The sequence below is a fragment of the Tamandua tetradactyla genome, chromosome X, assembly GCF_023851605.1.
Source record: "Tamandua tetradactyla isolate mTamTet1 chromosome X, mTamTet1.pri, whole genome shotgun sequence".
Lineage (NCBI taxonomy): Eukaryota > Metazoa > Chordata > Mammalia > Pilosa > Myrmecophagidae > Tamandua > Tamandua tetradactyla.
In genome coordinates this window covers 158,326,777-158,347,488 of record NC_135353.1, presented here as the reverse complement: position 1 = coordinate 158,347,488, position 20,712 = coordinate 158,326,777, and the positions used below count along the sequence as shown (strand labels likewise).

At 39.5% G+C, this 20,712-nt stretch overlaps 1 protein-coding gene across 4 annotated transcripts in view; it reads right to left on the bottom strand.

Annotated features, from left to right (window-relative positions):
* CTPS2 (CTP synthase 2) overlaps nucleotides 1–20,712 on the bottom strand; it is a 120,647-nt gene that overhangs the window by 27,208 nt on the left and 72,727 nt on the right. For all 4 annotated transcript variants that reach the window (XM_077144881.1, XM_077144882.1, XM_077144880.1 and 1 more), the window contains exons 15-17: nucleotides 19,242–19,297; nucleotides 15,997–16,093; nucleotides 12,967–13,111 (exon numbers count right to left, since the gene is read on the bottom strand). In XM_077144881.1, the coding sequence (XP_077000996.1) occupies nucleotides 12,967–13,111; nucleotides 15,997–16,093; nucleotides 19,242–19,297 (298 nt within the window). The remainder of the gene's footprint in view (nucleotides 1–12,966; nucleotides 13,112–15,996; nucleotides 16,094–19,241; nucleotides 19,298–20,712) is intronic.

Sequence of the window (20,712 nt, the reverse complement as noted above, 5' to 3'; positions counted from 1 at the left end):
AATGAAGCTGAATATGAGAATGATAGAGGGAGGAGGCTGGGGGCACAGATGTAATCAGAAAGAAAGATAGATGATAAAGATTGAGATGGTATAATCTAGGATTGCCTAGAGTGTATAATGACAGTGACTAAATGTACAAATTTAAAAAATGTTTTTGCATGAGGAAGAACAAAGGAATGTCATTACTGCAGGGTGCTGAAAATAGATGGTAATTAATATTTTAAAATTTTACCTTATATGTGAGACTAAAGCAAAAAATATTTGGTACAAAATTGATATTTTGACTAGTGCATTTCCTAATATAACTTATGTGGACAGCTTAATTGAACACCATAAGTACATAGAACCTTGAGTCAGGCATGAGATTTTGTTGGTTTGTTAAGAGTGATGACAAATCCCAGAGTGATCTGAACAGTGAGTAAAAAAGTATTTGCAAAGTCCCCTTCGGGGAACGGTGAGAAAGGGGGAAAATTCAACTTCCCCAAGTGGAGAATTCATGATATTCTCACAAGCAGTGTGGACAACCAAAGCAATAGGCTGAGTCCCCAGTCTTGGGGTTTGTTCATATGAAACTTAACCCCACAAAGGATAGATCAAACCTACTTAAAATTAGGCCTAAAAGTCATCCCCAAGGGAACCTCTTTTGTTGCTCAGATGTGGCCTCTCTCTCCAGCCAACACAACAAGCAAACTCACCACCCTCCTCTTGTCTTGTGGAACATGACTACCAGGGGTGTGGACCTTCCTGGCAACATGGGACAGAAATACTGGAATGAGCTGAGACTCAGCATCAAGGGATTGAGAAAACCTTCTCAACCAAAAGGGGGAAGAGTGAAATGAAACAAAATAGTGTCAATGGCTGAGAGATTCCAGAGTCAAGAGGTTATCCTGGAGGTTATTCTTATGCATTAAGTAGATATCACCTTGTTGTTCAAGATGTAGTGGAGAGGCTGGAGGGAACTGCCTGAAAATGTAGAGCTGTGTTCCAATAACCATCTTTCTTGAAGATGATTGTATAATGATATAGCTTTCACAATGTGATTGTGTGATTATGAAAGCCTTGTGTCTGATGCTCCTTTTATCTACCTTACCAACAGATGAGTAAAACATACAGAATAAAAATAAAGAATGGGGGAACAAATATTAAAATAAATTTAGATTGAAATACTAGTGATCAATGAAAGGGAGGGGTAAGGGGTATGGTATGTACAAATTTTTTTCTGTTGTCTTTTTATTTCTTTTTCCGAATTGATGCAAATATTCTAAGAAATGATCATGATGATGAATATGCAACTATGTGATGATATTGTGAATTACTGATTATACATGTAGAACGGAATGATATGTTAAGAATGCTTGTGTTTGTTATATTTTTTAAAAATTTAAAAATTAATAAAAAAGTTAATGCTATAAAAACTGAATAAGGGGGGATTTATTCAGATTAAAAGAAACTAAGGAACTATAACCAAATGAACCTTGAATGGATCATTGATCGAAAACAATTATTTTGAGAAAGCTAAAATGATATTTGGGGATAAATGGAGAAATTTAAATATGGGTTGGGTATTAATGATGTCACTGAATTGAAACTAACTTTCTTAGATACACTAATTATATCGTAAGATAGAAAGATGGAGTGAGAGGTTGATTAGATAGAATGATATGGGAAATGTGGCGAAATGTTAAAACTGGTGGTCTGGGTATCTAGGGGGATGGGGTATGCTGGAGTTCTCTGTAGAGCTTGTATTAAGGATCTACCTGACCTGTAAGTTTGAAAGTATTTCAAAATAAAACATTTAAAGTTAAAATAATTATATCACAGTTATGTGAGAAAATGCTCTTAATTTTAGAAAATGCAAGATAAACTATTTGGAATGAAGCATTATGTGTGTAACTTATCCGTGGTTCAGAAATAAATTTATACACAGAAGCAAATGTGGTAAAATAGTAACAACTGATGAATCTAGATGAAGGGTATATGGATGTTCACTACAGTATTCTTTCATGTTTTCTGTCAGTTTAACAGAAAAAAAGAGTTGGCAAAAAACATATACATATACATATATGTATGTATGTATACACACAGTTGCTATTGTGATTACAACCATGAAAAGAGTAATGTATGGATAAAGAAGAAAGACTGGAAGGAAATATTTAAAAATGAGCACAGCGACTATGTTAGGCTGATGAGTTTATGGGTGCTTTTTTTCCAATTTTCCAAATTTTCTGTAATGCTACATCTATAAGTCAACAAAAAAACTAAATTTCCCCAGGCTGGAAGCCAGCAGGTGTCTGAAAAAGAAAACCCCAATAGTCACTGGAGAAGAGACCAGAGAATGGTGATTGAAATAGGTTCCTTCTCTCTCTCACTGCCACCAAGACTCAAAGGTAACACAGAGTGTACAGGGGAGGGAAGAGAGAGGAACAGAATGAACGTAGAGCCTAGGAGCACAGGAAGAAATCAGGAAATAGAAAGAACTGGCTTCAGATATAGACCCTTTGATTATAAAGTAGGTTGAACCTTTTCAGGTTTGGTCTGAAACAGTCAAGCAATGATAGTGAATCACCAAGTAGCTTTCCTCCTGTTTTTCCTGCACCAGTTGGTTTCCTGTTTTGCCACGGAAGGACTATTTCTCTGAACAAAAGAGAGTAAATATGTTAAACAGAGACACGATAATCCAAGATCCTAAAGTTCTGCAATGTCATTATATAAAATGTTCTGCAAATGTCATTAAGATTCTGGTTTTATATCTTAAAAACACGTTTCCCCTAACAGCTGCAACTTTAGAACTGCAATCTCTCTTTTATTTTCAGTTGCTTAAAAGTGGAATTCTGGACAGAGATTATATATATACTTTGTTTCTAGAGTTTAAAGAACTCACAATTATAAGCACCTCTGTATATTTCATTTAGCACAAAGACCCTCAACTTTTTTTTTGCAAGTACTTAAAGAAGTTTCACTCTGTGACACTACATGCCAGAAAGGCAATGCAAACTTGTGTTTCCCTTTCATAACAGGGACAAATTCTATTTAGGCAACAGGGGAGATAAAAGAGTTAAGGTGACTTATTTAAACCATTGGGTTTATTTACTCTAAAAATGGCCTGTTAGACTTGCACAACAAAAGCTCTAAACCCTGGGTCTCAAATGGGCTTCCCTGGGCAAAAACATTGCACACGGGTTGCTGCATTTTCACTGCTGGTGGGGGAGGTGAGGTCCATGTGACCTCTCAAAGGAGGGAGGAAACCTAGCCAACCTGCAAATGAATTTCTCCACTCCAACTGTGTCTTTTTCCTGTTACTGACCAGCTATGTCTTCTTCCTATGTCACCACAATAAATCTCAGCTATGAGCACAACTATATTCTGAGCACTTCTAGCAAACCACCAAATGTGTGGGTAGTATAAGAAAACTCTGGAACAAGACCTTTAATTTTATTTTTGCACATACTTTTGAATAGCTTATAAAGACCTAAAAAAATATTACCCTAACATGATGATGCCTCTTGAATAGACTGCCACAAATCAAAAAACCCAGTGGAATTGGTCTACCTAAGTACCGCCATGCTGCAGATAACGGAGTTGCTGGGAATTTAGCTCACCAGCAATAGATCCCAAAACAATATTCTTACTACAACTTCCCAGACACTAAAAGATAAATGTTCATCACTAGGCAGCATTCAGAGGTTATCACTCAGGTGTATTTATTCAATGCCAAGGATTTTTATAGTCCCTGCTTTAAAGATGTCAGCTGTACGTGTGCCGTACAGTTAAATATCATCAGAGCCAATTTCTGGGAAAGGAAGTCATGATTCCAGCGTTCATATTCCTTGTCACATTTGCTTAGGGTTGATTACAGGCAGTAATCTTTTTGGATAGAAATACAGCCCCAACTCAGCTCACATTAGAGCCTGGCTGTCACAGCTGTCAATTGTTTTTCGATGCTGATGAACCCCGTGGAGCTGGGCAGAGAGGAGGTGTGGTGCAAGATTCCCCTGGAATCCTGGGGTCTGTTCCTGGATTAATTCACAGTCACCAATTTTAGCTGGAAAACCCCCTGTGTATTGTAAGGCCCGGAATTAAGATGCAATATTCAAATGCTACCTTGACATCTTTGAGCCTTCTGGGGTCCCAAAAGCTTAACAGTGAGTTCCCCTGCTCTGACCAGCTATGCCCCCACCCACCCACCCACCCAGCAGGAAAGGCTCCCCACCTGGCTAGTTTCCCTATCAGCTGGACCAGTTGCACCCATCTGACACTCAACCTGAAAGACTTCAGTTTCCTGGCAGCCCGAAGGATTTGTACAAACAACCAATCACATCCTTCTCTGGTTACAACAGAGCCCACCTCCTGCGGCACCTGCTGGATCTCTCTATTCCCGAGTGCGATGTCCTCCTCCCCTGGCCTGCAAGTCTGTGTGACTAATAAGCTGCTGTTGATCTCATATGTCCAGTGTCAGGGGTCATCTATCTGCCCATCTCATGCTACTTAGGGTGGGGGACCCTCCTTCACCAATGGGGTGAACAGGAAGTAGTCAGAACATCCCACTACGTGTCACAATTAGACTACACTATATCCATCCCCTGTGCCACCTACATTCGTTACTTTAATGGGTGATAAACAACCCCTGTGTGCCAGGAAGCCAGGGAGCCAAAGGTGGATAAGATGGTGTCTGCCCTTAAAGAATGTTCCAATTTGTGGCTGATACACAGAAATTCCATCCCTACCACGGAAGACCTACTAGTCAGCTGCAATTCCAATACCGGCACCAAAGTTTTCTCATAAAGGCTTCCATTCTCTCCGAGACATACTGTATCATGCTCAGGAGTCACCAGCAAGCAGCCAATTTTCTTAGAACCTGCCAGCAAGCTTTGCCCAGAGACCACCAGCCCCCGTGTGGGAATCAGCAGGCCAAACAGCATACAGATGGTGCTGCACAAACCAGACAGCACTGCCTATTAACTGATGCTGGCAAAGAGTTAGGCTTGAATTATTTCTCTCAGCCATCCACTTGCTTCACTGTCACCCTCCTTTCACATGTGACAGCCTGAAATAACGGGGGGCAATAAAATGGCTGGGAAGGGTTACTGCACGCATCCAACCTGGGATACATTTGAATTTCCACTCTTGCTGCTTAAGCTGTGCATCCACAGGCACCTCTTTTTCACATGGAATCTCTTCTGTAGAACCACTGCAAGCCAGGCAGATTGAGAGAAACTGCTCAGCTGTAGCTGCAGCCCAGGCAGAGCACAGAGCCCCCGAGCCCATGCCTCCCTGCAGCCCAGACCCAAGCTCTCCGGGGCATGGTGTGGATACCAGTGCGTGGGTCCCAGAGTGCAAGGCTTGATCATGAATTCAGTTAAATGTCCAACATGCAAGATATGTGATGCCTTCCCTTGCTCAAGGAAATGCTGGAGAGCTGTGAGCCTCTCCTAGCAGGTGATGCCTCAAATAAGCAGTTCTGTGTAACACAAACACACACACACATAAGCACATAGGCCCTAGCCACCCGTCTTTGCACTATCGCAAGGGTTGTTTGCTGGGATGAGGGTCAGCAATGAAAATCTTCCAGATGACACATATCCAGTTATTGTAATAATTCCTAAATTTATGGCATTTGGGCCTGTTCCTTCCACTTTTAAAGCTATTATTTATAATATCAATTATAATATCATTGGACAGGAAGAAGTCTTTACTTTTCTCCAAACAAATATTTAACTTTAACAAAATGCCAAAGAACATTTCAAAGTGACTTTTATTTGGATCTGATTTTTAAATTCATCGTACTGTTCATCAGGAAGAATAGTGAAATACGTTTCTTAAAAATGTTTTAATTAGTAACAGGTGTGTGGGGTAGCTAAGGGTTTGATTTACAATAACACTATAATAATTAAAAGGGACTTCCGGAGAAGATGGCGGCTTAGTAAGACGTGCGGGTCTTAGTTCCTCCTCCAGAACAGCTACTAAAGAAATAGAAACGGTACAGAACAGCTCCTGGAGCCACGACAGAGACAGCGTACCCCATTCTGGAACAGCTGAATCAGCAGGGAGAATCCGCAGCAGTGAGATCACCGAGGGGTGCGCGCTTCCCCAGGCCGGGGCGGCTGGCGTCCGGAGTCCCTCCCTCCCTCCTTCCCGGGCCGGCTGGGAGAATTGGATCGGAGGTCCCCCAAGCCGCGGAGACTGGCTACCGGGGTCCCTTCCACACACATGCCTTCCCGGTCCAGCTGGGAATGTTGGATAGGCACTCCCCCAAGCCGCGGCGGCCGGCGCCCCCCCCCCCCCGCCACGCTTGGCATCCCGGGCCGGCTGGGAGATTTGGACCGGCACTCCCCCAAGCCGTGGAGGCCAGGGACCCAACCCCACGCACGGATTCCGGGGCCGGCTGGGAGATCCGGATCAGCACTCCCCCAAGCCGCTTCGGCTGGTGACCCTCGGTCACAGCGAGAGTTTTCCAAAGTTAAAGGAGCCACAGCATCTTTTACTGGTGGGACCCGCAGACAGACAAGCGCCACGAGCGCCACCTACTGGGCAGAATAAGAAAAACAGAGCCCAGAGATTTCACAGAAAAATCTTTCAACCTGCTGGGTCCCACACCCAGGGAAATCTGATTAAACGCCCAGACGCCAGGAGAAAATAACGGATCACGTTCGGAAAATTGAAGATATGGCCCAGTCAAAGGAACAAACCAATACTTCAAATGATATACAGGAGCTGAGACAACTAATGCTGAATATACGAAGAGAAATGGAAAACTTCTTCAAAAACCAAATCAATAAATTGAGGGAGGACATGAAGAAGACATGAAAATGTCTTCAGAAGGCTTTCGTTCAGAAGGCTGAACAAAAAGAAGAAATAGAAAATCTGAAAAAACAAATCACAGAACTTATGGGAGTGAAGGACAAAGTAGAAAAGATGGAAAATACAAGGGATACCTACAATGATAGATTTAAAGAGACAGAAGCTAGAATTAGTGAACTGGAGGATGTAACATCTGAATTCCAAAAAGAAACAGAAACTATAGGGAAAAGAATGGAAAAATTTGAACAGGGGATCAGGGAACTGAATGACAATATGAAGCGCACAAATATACGTGTTGTGGGTGTCCCAGAAGGAGAAGAGAAGGGAAAAGGAGGAGAAAAACTAATGGAAGAAATTACCGCTGAAGATTTCCCAACTCTTATGAAAGACCTAAAATTACAGATCCAAGAAGTGCAGCACACCCCAAAGAGAATAGATCCAAATAGGCGTTCTCCAAGACACTTACTAGTTAGAATCTCAGAGGTCAAAGAGAAAGAGAGGATCTTGAAAGCAGCAAAAGAAAAACAATCCATCACATACAAGGGAAACCCAATAAGACTATGTGTAGATTTCTCAGCAGAAACCATGTAAGCTAGAAGACAGTGGGATGATATATTTAAATTACTAAAAGAGAAAAACTGCCAACCAAGACTTCTATATTCAGCAAAATTGTCCTTCAAAAATGAGGGAGAAATTAAAACATTTTCAGACAAAAAGTCACTGAGAGAATTTGTGACCAAGAGACCAGCTCTGCAAGAAATACTAAAGGGAGCACTAGAGTCAGATACGAAAAGACAGAAGAGAGAGGTATGGAGAAGAGCGTAGAAAGAAGGAAAGTCAGATATGATATATATATAATATAAAAGGCAAAATGGTAGACGAAAATATTATCCAAACATTAATAACACTAAATGTTAATGGACTGAATTTCCCAATCAAAAGACATAGACTGGCAGAATGGATTAAAAAACAGGATCCTTCTATATGCTGTCTACAGGAAACACATCTTAGACCCAAAGATAAATATAGGTTGAAAGTGAAAGGTTGGGAAAAGATATTTCATGCAAATAACAACCAGAAAAGAGCAGGAGTGGCTATACTAATATCCAACAAATTAGACTTCAAATGTAAAACAGTTAAAAGAGACAAAGAAGGACACTATCTACTAATAAAAGGAACAATTAAACAAGAAGACATAACAATCATAAATATTTATGCACCAAACGAGAATGCCCCAAAATACACGAGGAATACACTGCAAACACTGAAAAGGGAAATAGACACATATACCATAATAGTTGGAGACTTCAATTCACCACTCTCATCAATGGATAGAACATCTAGACAGAGGATCAATAAAGAAATAGAGAATTTGAATATTACAATAAATGAGCTAGACTTAACAGACATTTATAGGACATTACATCCCACAACAGCAGGATACACCTTTTTCTCAAGTGCTCATGGATCATTCTCACAGATAGACCATATGCTGGGTCACAAAGCAAGTCTTAACAAATTTAAAAAGATTGAAATCATACACAACACTTTCTCAGATCATAAAGGAATGAAGTTGGAAATCAATAATAGGCGGAGTGCCAGAAAATTCACAAATACGTGGAGACTCAACAACACACTCTTAAACAACGAGTGGGTCAAGGAAGAAATTGCAAGAGAAATTAGTAAATATCTCGAGGCGAATGATAACGAAAACACAACATATCAAAACCTATGGGACGCAGCAAAGGCAGTGCTAAGAGGGAAATTTATTGCCCTAAATGCCTATATCAGAAAAGAAGAAAAGGCAAAAATGCAGGAATTAACTGTCCACTTGGAAGAACTGTAGAAAGAACAGCAAACTAACCCCAAAGCAAGCAATAGGAAAGAAATAACAAAGATTAGAGCAGAAATAAAGGAAATTGAAAACATGAAAACAATAGAGAAAATCAATAAGACCAGAAGTTGGTTCTATGAGAAAATCAATAAGATTGATGGGCCCTTAGCAAGATTGACAAAAAGAAGAAGAGAGAGGATGCAAATAAATAAGATCAGAAATAGAAGAGGAGACATAACCACTGACCTCACAGAAATAAAGGAGGTAATAACAGGATACTATGAACAACTTTACGCTAATAAATACAACAATGTAGATGAAATGGACGGATTCCTGGAAAGGCATGAACAACCAACTTTGACTCAAGAAGAAATAGATGACCTCAACAAACCAATCACAATTAAAGAAATTGAATCAGTCATTCAAAAGCTTCCTAAAAAGAAAAGTCCAGGACCAGACGGCTTCACATGTGAATTCTACCAAACATTCCAGAAAGAATTAGTACCAACTCTTCTCAAACTCTTCAAAAAAATCGAAGTGGAGGGAAAGCTACCTAATTCATTCTATGAAGCCAGCATCACCCTCATACCAAAACCAGGCAAAGATATTACAAAAAAAGTAAACTACAGACCAATCTCTCTAATGAATATAGATGCAAAAATCCTCAACAAAATTCTAGCAAATCGAATCCAACAACACATTAAAAGAATTATACATCATGACCAAGTAGGATTCGTCCCAGGTATGCAAGGATGGTTCAACATAAGAAAATCAATTAATGTAATACACCACATCAACAAATCAAAGCAGAAAAATCACATGATCATCTCAATTGATGCAGAGAAGGCATTTGACAAGATTCAACATCCTTTCCTGTTGAAAACACTTCAAAAGATAGGAATACAAGGGAACTTCCTTAAAATGATAGAGGGAATATATGAAAAACCCACAGCTAATATCATCCTCTATGGGGAAAAATTGAAAACTTTCCCCCTAAGATCAGGAACAAGACAAGGATGTCCATTATCACCACTATTATTCAACATCGTGTTGGAGGTTCTAGCCAGAGCAATTAGACAAGAAAAAGAAATACAAGGCATCAAAATTGGAAAGGAAGAAGTAAAACTATCACTGTTTGCAGATGATTTGATACTATACGTCGAAAACCCGGGAAAATCCACAACAAAACTACTAGAGCTAATAAATGAGTACAGCAAAGTAGCAGGTTACAAGATCAACCTTCAAAAATCTGTAGCATTTCTATACACGAGCAATAAATAAGCTGAGGGGGAAATCAAGAAACAAATTCCATTTACAATTGCAACTAAAAGTATAAAATACGTAGGAATAAATTTAACTAAAGAGACAAAAATCCTATACAAAGAAAACTACAAAAAACTGTTAAAAGAAATCACAGAAGACCTAAATAGATGGAAGGGCATACCGTGTTCATGGATCGGAAGACTAAATATAGTTAAGATGTCAATCCTACCGAAATTGATTTACAGATTCAATGCAATACCAATCAAAATCCCAACAACTTATTTTTCAGAAATAGAAAAACCAATAAGCAAATTTATCTGGAAGGGCAGGGTGCCCCAAATTGCTAAAAGTATGTTGAGGAAAAAAAACAAAGCTGGAGGTCTTACGCTGCCGGACTTTAAGGCATATTATGAAGCCACAGTGGTCAAAACAGCATGGTACTGGCATAAAGATAGATATATCGACCAATGGAATCGAATAGAGTGCTCAGATATAGACCCTCTCATCTATGGACATTTGATCTTTGATAAGGCAGTCAAGCCAACTCACCTGGGACAGAACAGTCTCTTCAATAAATGGTGCCTAGAGAACTGGATATCCATATGCAAAAGAATGAAAGAGGACCCGTATCTCACACCCTATACAAAAGTTAACTCAAAATGGATCAAAGATCTAAACATTAGGTCTAAGATCATAAAACAGTTAGAGGAAAATGTAGGGAGATATCTTATGAAACTTACAATTGGAGGCGTTTTTATGGACCTTAAACCTAAAGCAAGAGCATTGAAGAAAGAAAGAAATAAATGGGAGCTCCTCAAAATTAAACACTTTTGTGCATCAAAGAACTTCATCAAGAAAGTAGAAAGACAGCCTTCACAATGGGAGACAATATTTGGAAACGACATATCAGATAAAGGTCTAGTATCCACAATTTATAAAAAGATTGTTCAACTCAACAACAAAAAGACAGCCAACCCAATTACAAAATGGGAAAAAGACTTAAACAGACACCTCTCAGAAGAGGAAACAAATGGCCAAAAGGCACATGAAGAGATGCTCAATGTCCCTGGCCATTAGAGAAATGCAAATCAAAACCACAATGAGATATCATCTCACACCCACCAGAATGGCCATTATCAACAAAACAGAAAATGACAAGTGCTGGAGAGGATGCGGAGAAAGAGGCACACTTATCCACTGTTGGTGGGAATGTCAAAGGGTGCAACCACTGTGGAAGGCAGTTTGGCGCTTCCTCAAAAAGCTGAATATAGAATTGCCATACAACCCAGCAATACCATTGCTAGGTATCTACTCAAAGCACTTAAGGGCACAAATGGACATTTGCACACCAATGTTTATAGCAGCGTTATTTACAATTGCAAAGAGATGGAAACAGCCAAAATGTCCATCAACAGACGAGTGGCTAAACAAACTGTGGTATATACATACGATGGAATATTATACAGCTTTAAGACAGGATAAACTTATGAAGCATGTAATAACATGGATGGACCTAGAGAACATTATGCTGAGTGAGTCTAGCCAAAAACTAAAGGACAAATACTGTATGGTCCCACTGATGTGAACGGACATTCGAGAATAAATTTGGAATATGTCATTGGTAACAGAGTCCAGCAGGAGGTAGAAACAGGGTAAGATGACGGGCAATTGGAGCTGAAGGGTTACAGACTGTGCAACAGGACTATATACAAAAACTCAAAAATGGACAGCACAATAATACCTAATTGTAAAGTAATCATGTTAAAACACTGAATGAAGCTGCATCTGAGCTATAGTTTTTTGTTTGTTTGTTTGTTTGTGCCTTTTGTTTTTTTTCTTTTTCCTTTTTTTATATATATATTTTTTATTTTTTATTATTATTATTTTTTTCTCTATATTAACATTCTATATCTTTTTCTGTTGTTTTGCTAGTTCTTTTCCTAAATCGATGCAAATGTACTAAGAAATGATGATCATACATCTATGTGATGATATTAAGAATTACTGATTGCATATGTAGAATGGAATGCTTTCTAAATGTTGTGTTAATTTCTTTTTTTAATTAATAAAAAAAATTAAACTGCTCCAAGCAGTTTAAAGACAAGAAACACAAAGAGAAAAAAAAATAATAATAATAATAATTAAAAGGGTGGCAAAGGTGCAGATATAATAAATGAAATTACCAATGGACCAAAATAGAAACCCCAGAAACAAATTCCAAATTATTCAACTTACTAGGAGTCGGGGTGGGAGGGTAATTAAAGTCAGAGCCCTACCTCACACGTTACACTAAAGATAAAGTCCCTGCAAATTATAGGATTAAACTTTAAAATTGAAGTCATATGATGAATATACTACTTACTATGTGATGATATTGTGAACCATTGATTGTACACCATACCCGGAATGTTTGTATGTTAAGAATGTTCATGCTTGTATGCTGTTTTGACTTGATAATACAAAATAAATTAAATTTTTTAAGAAATTGAAGCCATAAAAGCGCTAGAGGAAAGCATATGGGTTTTTGTTTATATTATCTTTTGATAGGGAAAGGCTTTGAGCAAATACTAAAGGCAGAGTCCATAAAAGTAAAACATTTGAGGACATAAAGACTCAAAAAAAAAAACAAAACTCCTTACTTATAATGCTTTAGAGAAAAGAAAGACAATCTTTGACAACTTAGAAGAAAATCAAAATCACTTTGAAAATATATTTGCAATTTAACAAAGGGTTAATGTTCTTTCTATATAAAGAGCTTACCAACCACTAAAGAGCATAACAGCAAAAGGGGGGAAAAAGGGCAAAGTATATTGACAGGCTACTCAGAAAATAGCCAATAAACATATAAGATATTCATATATATTTCTTCATCAAAGAGTCAACAAAAGAAGCTCCCATTTTTCACTTATCGAAATGACAAAAAATTCTCAAATACTACCCAGTGTCAGAGTGCTGTAGAAGTGATTAAATTATTTTCATTAAGAGAAAAAAATGATTCTTCACTTAAAAAAAAAATCCAAAAAGGACATTCAATTTTATTAGAAACTTACAAGCGGTCACAAGCTCGTTACCTTGAGGACAGTTTGCATCCCTGCTGCAGGTAGGCATTGAGGTTCCCAGTTGCTGCAAGTAACAGTCCCAGGTACGGAGGGGAAGGCTTCATCGGCCTAGAAGCAAACTCAGGATGGAATTGGACACCAACAAAATAGGGATGATCTGAAATTAGAATAATCATGTTGCAGGTGAAGCAGGCAAATGTGAAAGCTGCTTTCAAGGTCTTCTCTTTGGATAAGAAAACTCATTACATAGAAGGCTGTTTAACTTTATTATCATCATAGCCAGTTACCTTGGTGATCCATTTCAGAGTGGAGTCTCAAATCGTGAAAGACATCTCACTTAAGCAGAGATCTGGGTTTTCATTCGTGGAAGGTGTTAAGAGTGAGACGAATTAGGCAAACATTTTTAAATGGCAAGATGAATTCTGCTTTTCCAAAGTCCACCTGTTTTTTGAAAGCCCTGTTGTTCTGTTGTTGCCTCTATTTCCACAGTATCCCTTGGACTTCAGGCTAACCTTAGGTCATTCTTTCTTTTGGATGGCTTTGCCATTTCCTACACGGTCTCTCCTTCCCAAGGGAAGGGTCCTGGGGATAAACCGAGTCATGCTGAACCCAGAGGGCTGTCCCTGGGAATGCGGTGAGAACACGTGCATTGCAAGTCCCAGCTCTAAGTTGGATATTAACCACAGCATCACTAAACTGAACTGGCACTCACATTTTGGCCCATGCCAATTTACCACCTGTGACGGAGAGTCTCTGCATGGATGAAAGGATGGCCTTCTGACACATTCGTGGTGATTATGTCTCAAGGGGGCAAGAGTGCAAGCTATTTTCACTTTCTTCCTTCTGCTTTTCTGTATCTTGTGAACCTTTTACAATGAGCCTATATTACTTACGTTACTTGGGGTGGGGGGGGATAAAGCCATTTTCATTTTTTAGGATTGTAGCCCTAATACAGCAATTCAAGTTCGCTGGATATAATAGGAACAGAAAAGCAGCTTTTCCCAGGTTTCTGGACTCCCCTGTTTTGGAATAGCAAGAATCGCCAGCGTTGTGAATATAATTAACAGTACTAAATCACATATTTGAATGAGATTATAAGGGGAACTTTTCGGTTGTATATATATCAGTAGAATAAAATTAAAAAACAAAAACAAAAACCATAGTACTGCACAACACAAACAGTAAACTCGAATGTAAGCCAGGAACCACAGTTAATAGTACAATTATAATTATATTCTTTCATCAACTGTAAAAAGGGTACCACACTGACTCAAGGTGTTAACAATGGGGAACCATATGGGAACTCCTTACCTTCTGCATGATTTACCTGTAAACCTACAACTTCTCTAATGTGAAAAACTTAAACTTAAAAAAAAGGATTACTATTTCCAGTTCTGGGGAATTATTATAGGATTCCAAAAACTAGATTTTTCCCAGATTAGGAAGTGCATAGCTTGAGCAACTCTCTAATCTTGTAATTACTATAGAACATAGACAGCGTGTTGTACTTCCTACTTGGAAAAATCATTTTCATTTGCATACATCAAACTGAAGATGATAAAATATGATAAGTTTTTGGGGGGGAGTAAATATAACTTAAAACCTTTTAATGGGCTGCTTTATCAAATGATCTAAAAATCTAGTATGAATGAATTCAAACTCCACAAATTCCCATTACTTAGCACTGGAGACTCAACACTACTGCTACAATAATAAGGAAATGGTGGTTGAACAGAAAGGCCTACTCTTCTAAGATTATCATTTAAAACTGTGCTATACCACTAGCCACATGAGGCTATTTGAATTAGGTAAAATTATCCGAGCACGTTTCCAGTGTACAATAGCAACATGTCAGCTAGTGGTTACCATGCTGAACAGGGCAGAATATCAAGACAAAGAGTTGAGATCAGCTGTGACCATGGGCTTAACATGTCCTTACAGATCTGCATGAGAAATACTGTCCTTTGTCTTATCAATAATAAACATTAGGGTTTATGTTTACGGTCTTGGGGGGGTGTCAAAGCCCTGCCACAGATAACTTCTTTGGTGATATTCCTCAACAGATGTCCGAGCCCTTCATGCTGGGTTAGGTTTTATAAAGAACTTCTCAGAGTGCAGTGATTAGTGTCTGTGCAGGTTTGAAACTGTTATGAACCCCAGAAAAGCCATGTTCTTTTAATCCTAATCTGATCTTTTGGGGGCAGACCTATTGTTTAGGGTGGGACCTTTTAATTGGATTGTTGCCATGGAGATATGACACACCCAAATGTGGATGTGACCTTTTGATTAGGTGATTTCTATGGAGTTGTCACCTTGCCCATTCAAAGAGGGTCCTTCCCATGTGATGGAGAAACCCAGGAAGTGAATTTGCCTTTCTAGAGTGAAGGCATACTCTTGTGATGCCTTAATTTGGACATTTTCATGGCCTTAGGATGTAAACTTGTAACTTAATAAATCCCCTTTGTAAAAGCCAATCCATTTCTGGTATATTGCATTCCAGCAGCTTTAGCAAACCAAAAGAGTGTTCAAAAGTTAAATGAATGGACCATGCTAGCCCATCCAATATGGGCAGCAGGGAAAGGCAATGCTCAGTAGAATGAAGAGGCAGGTCCCAGATGCAATAGGCATCGACACTGGGTACCCCAGTAACGTGTGCGCACTGGACATTCTTCCTCAAAAACAATAGGACAAGCAAAGGGTGCTACTCAGCAGTGAACTGCCTGCCTTTCCTAGAGCATCTAACTTAGTGGTGAATGAGCACACCAGACAAAACCCCAAAATGGGTGGGAGAGATGTTAAGGAAGCATACTATTTGTAGAACTGGTTGACTCAGAGAAAGACACCATTTTTTGGTTGGTTCAGAACTCATAGGTCCCAAATTGGCTAAGTAGTCTGTTTTTCATACACTGTGTATTTCAAAGGAGAGAGGAAAAGAAAGAGAAGGAACAAACTGGGTCTCGAATTATCTCTGCGTATGTCTATGGTCAACGAAAAACATGTTACCTCATCAGAAAACTTTTCAGATACCAAGAGCCCACTTACTTGCAAGTTCAATGATTTCCATTCTCTCCCCATTGACATCCTGACCTACAAAACTTAAGTCATTCTGCTCAAATTGGTTGATCAGGTTAGGGTTCACCTGGAAAAACAAGAAATTAAGTGTCTTCCAGCAGCAGTACAATACAGGCCCTTCGTCTGTATCAAAAACCTGGGTGGGTTTTCCATTCCAATGATGCTCTAACTACTAAATTCTACATTCAATCCCCAAAGCCTATTTTTAAACTCACAATGAACCTGAAACATAAACTCTAATCACAGCCCTGAGATCTGGGAGGCCCACCTTCTATTGACCAAAGATGAGGTTCAGCAGGACTGTGACATAGATATTCTGACTTGGGGCATAGAGCCAAGCTGTTGATACCTGTCCCCATATTTGCTTCTTACCTCAAGTCATGCGTACTTAACTCTCTCCAAATCGCAAATTGCTTGAAGATTGAAACGATCATATTTCCCTTGTAACTAACCCCAAGGCTCTGTATATAGTTACAGAAAAACTCTAACGAGAAGTTTGGAGCAATTTTTCTATTAAAATATTGGTTGTAGATGACAACTTGATGATTCTGCTAAGAGCTGCTCCAGCCCCTTGCTTGCCCTTGCACCTTTTCCTGCACTTGTCTCATAGATCTTCTCTTCACGCATCTCATTGCTGGCTCTTTCACAACATTTTGAGCCTCCTTTTCAGTCTCTCCCATGATAACAGCAGCTCTTCCCCATCATCCCAACTGAAATGGGGTCCCATCTGTCCTTCTTAATCTTAGCCCCACATGTTTTTATTTTATTTTTGAACGTTATACCAATTTTCATAATCTGTAATTATTGTCCTTTTTTCTGTATCAGTTTTATTTAAATTATAATTCACATAACCATGAAATTCAGTGTCTTAAAGTGTACAAGTCAATGGTTTTTTAGTATATTCACAAAGTTAAACAACCATCATCACAATCAATTTTAAAACATTTTCATCACCCCAAAAAGAAATGCTTTTATCCTTTAACTGTCATCCCCCAATCCTCCCGTCCCCTCCCCCAGCCCCGGGTAACTGCCAATCTACTTTCTGTCTCTATAGATTGGCCTATTCTGGACATTTCATTCAAGTGGAATTACAATATATGATCTTTTGTGTCTGGCTTCTTTTGCTCAGCATAATGTTTTGCAAGATTCATCCATGTCATACCATGTATCAGTACTTTTGTTTCATTTTATTGCTGAATAGTATTTCTTTCAGCAATAAATACTATTGCTGAATGTGACAGACCTTTTATTTATCCATTCATCATATGATAGATATTTGGAGGGTTTCTATTTTTTAGCTATGATGAATAATGCTGCTGTGAACATCAGTGTACACGTTTTTGAGTGAAAATATTTTTTCATTTATCTTGGGTTACACCTAGGGGTGGAATTGCTTAGTCATATATAACCATGTTTAAGCTTTTGAGGAACTGCTAGGCTGTTTCCCATAGTGGCTGCAACATACTTCATTCCCACCAACAGTGCATGAGAGTTCCAATCATGCTACATCCTCCCCAACGCTTATTCCTATCTGTCTTTTGAGTATAGGCAGACATCCTGCTGGGTGTGAAGTGCTATCTCATTGTGGCTCTCATTTGCATTTCCCTGATGAATGATTATATTAAGCATCTTTTTAGGTACTTATTGGCAATTATATATCTTCTTGGAGAATTGTCTGAGTCCTTTGCCCAATTTTTAATTGGGTTATTTGTCTTCTAATCATTGCATTGTAAGAGTTCTTTATACTCTCCAGATTACAAATCTCTTATCAGATATGTAATTTAATCTGTAATTCTTTTCTCTGTTAACTTGTTTGTTGTCCTGTCCAATTAGAACACCAAGAACATAGTGAGAGGATGAAGATCTCTCCCCGTTGCATCTCCAGTGCATACAAAAGACAAAATGCACGTGAATGAATAAATGAATACACTCTCAGGCTGGATATGAGTTCCTGGGTATCACAGTCATTGCTGGATTCTAGATTTGGGAAGCTGTTTGAAAATCTGCATGGAGCAAGAGGTTTACTGTCACATGACTAAGGAGAGTTCATTGTTGGGATTTCCAGAGGAGAAGCATAGGTTCTCAGGGGTGAAAATTTTCATAATGTAGATTGTCTATACCAGGATTAACTAATGTATCCATTTTGACACATTTGGCTGCAAAGAACTGAAATCCCTGCTTGCTCTTCTCTCAAACCAGCCTAAACAATGATGACATTTGTTATCTCAGGTAGCAGGTAATGCAGAGGCCAGGCAAACTCCAGGCATGGTACACTCAGGGCTCCTGCTCTCTCTGTGTTACTTTTGGCTCTGCCCTTTTCTATGCATCTGCTTTGCACTCGGGCTGGTCTCCCTCATAGTTCCAAGATGGCTGCCAGTAGCAACTAAGGCAGCATGTGTCTCCCCCAAACATGGAATTTTATCTTCAGTCTAATGGGTCAATTCAGATTACCTGCCCACCTGTGAACTAGTAACCATTACTAGGAAATGCTGAACATCAGTGGATTTATTCCTGGGTTCTTGGCATCATCCATCTGCCAGTAGGGATGGGATTATCATGTTTGTCTTAGACCAATTAGGGCCAACTTATGGAATGGGGACATGGAGTCCCGCAGGCCATGTGTGGGAGGGGCAGACACCTGAACAAGTCTGGGTTTCTGTTTTGAAGGAGGACTAAAGGGAGTGGATGCTGCATTGCCTATCAACAGTGTCACCACAATTAGGGAACATAATTTGCCAAGCATAGGCCATTTTTGCTCTTAGTTCCTCTGTGAACTGGCCCAAGTGGTGGGACAGAAACTATTGAGCTGCTTTGTGTAAGTGATGAGGAGATGTAAGAACTGCCTTCCTTTTTGGAAGGTCCAAGTCCCCTTTTCCCAAACCTGGTAAAAGAAAGAGTAAAGGGCTAAGGACAAGGAATTATGGCCTTATCTTGATCTAGGAGACAGCAGATAGAGTACTGTGGAACCCTCATATGTAGGTTCATTAAGTGTTGGATATTTAAGATGTTGCCTTTGGAAAGTTAAGGAGAACAGAGTCTTTCTGCCCCACCTGCCTCCTCTGGAAGTGGGAAAAGGTGGTGAATTTGGCACACCTCACCGAGCACCAAGGACGCTACTAGGGCTGTACTCCTTTTCCAGGGGGCCCACCTGGAATCTATGAGGCTCCTCACGGTAAGTATCCATAGCCCATGATAACCCAGCACGAAAGCCTTACCTCATATCGATGTCTGTGTCTTTCTTCTATGTAAGAAACGTCACCATAAAGTTTCCCTATAAAGGCAGGAGAGTATAATTAACATTGGAGTAATGGACTTAAGAACCATATCCATACCACACATGTGGGGGTGAGCTCTTGGATCTCCATCTTTCTATCAGAGGCCTCGACATGAGTGCAACTGCAGAGAATAGTCTAGATTTTTCTTCTCTTCTAGGACAGTGTATTATTTCCTAGGCTGCCTTCTCAAAGTTCTACCAACTGTGGCTTAAAAGAACAGAAATTTCTTGTCTCAGTTCCAGAGGCTAGAATTTCAAAATCAAGGTGTTCGCAGGGCCAAGCTTCCTCTGAAACCTGTAGGAAAGTGTTTTACTTTTCCAACTGCTAAAGTGAATACCATACAATATGTTGGCTTAACAACAGGAATTTATTGGCTCACAGTTTCAGAGGCTAGAAGGTTTGCTTCCTCCCAGGGTCATTATCTTCTGGCTGGCTGGCAACTTTAGGGTTCCTTGGCTTTTCCATCACATGGCAGTGTACATGGCAGTGTCTTCTCCTTCTCTTCTGGGTTCTGATGACTTGCAGCTTCTGGCTGCTCCCCTGGCTTCTCTCTGTGGCCTTTCCTATAAGGTCTCCAGTAATAGGATAAAGACCCATCTTGATTCAGGTGGGCCACACCTTAAGTGAAGTCACCTCATCAAAAGGCCCTATTTATACTGGGCTCACATCATTGGAAATGGATTAAGATTAAGAATTTGTTTTCCAGGGGTAGATAACTCCAAGCCACCCCAGGGAGGATTCTTCCTTGCCTCTTCTAGCTGCTGGTGTTTGCCAGCAAACCTTGGTGTCCCTTGGCTTATAGTCTAAACACTCCCATCTTTGCCTTTTTCTTCACAGGGCCTTCTTCCTTGTGTCTTTCTGACTATTGCCCAAATTTCCCTCTTCTTATAAGGACACCAGTCATACTGGATTAAGGCCCACTCTAATCATGTGACCTCGTATCAACTAATCACATCTTCCAAGACCCTATTTCCAAATAAGGTCAAATTCACAGGATTGGAGTTATGACTTGAGCATGTCTTTTTGAGGGGCAGAATTCAACCTACAGCAAAGACCAAATGCCTCATCTCTCATTTGGGCTTTTGGCTTGGATAAAGAAAATGTAAAACGATTGTATTCTCATTTGACTTTGATCAATTAGCATTGATTGATCTTCTATTTCCAATTCTGTCCATATAGACTAAGCTCTGTGGTGATGACATTATTGACTGAATATTTTAAGTATGTCCCTTGGAAGAAAAGAGAAATAGTGGGAGCAGGGAGCACCTCTAAGTGAGCTTCAACATATGATTGACAATGGGGCCATTGAGATGCAGCCTTTGTACTAAAACAACTATTGGCTCATGAACATAAAGAAAAAATGGAAAATAATTGCACTACAATACTCATTGGAAAAAAAATGAAACATATT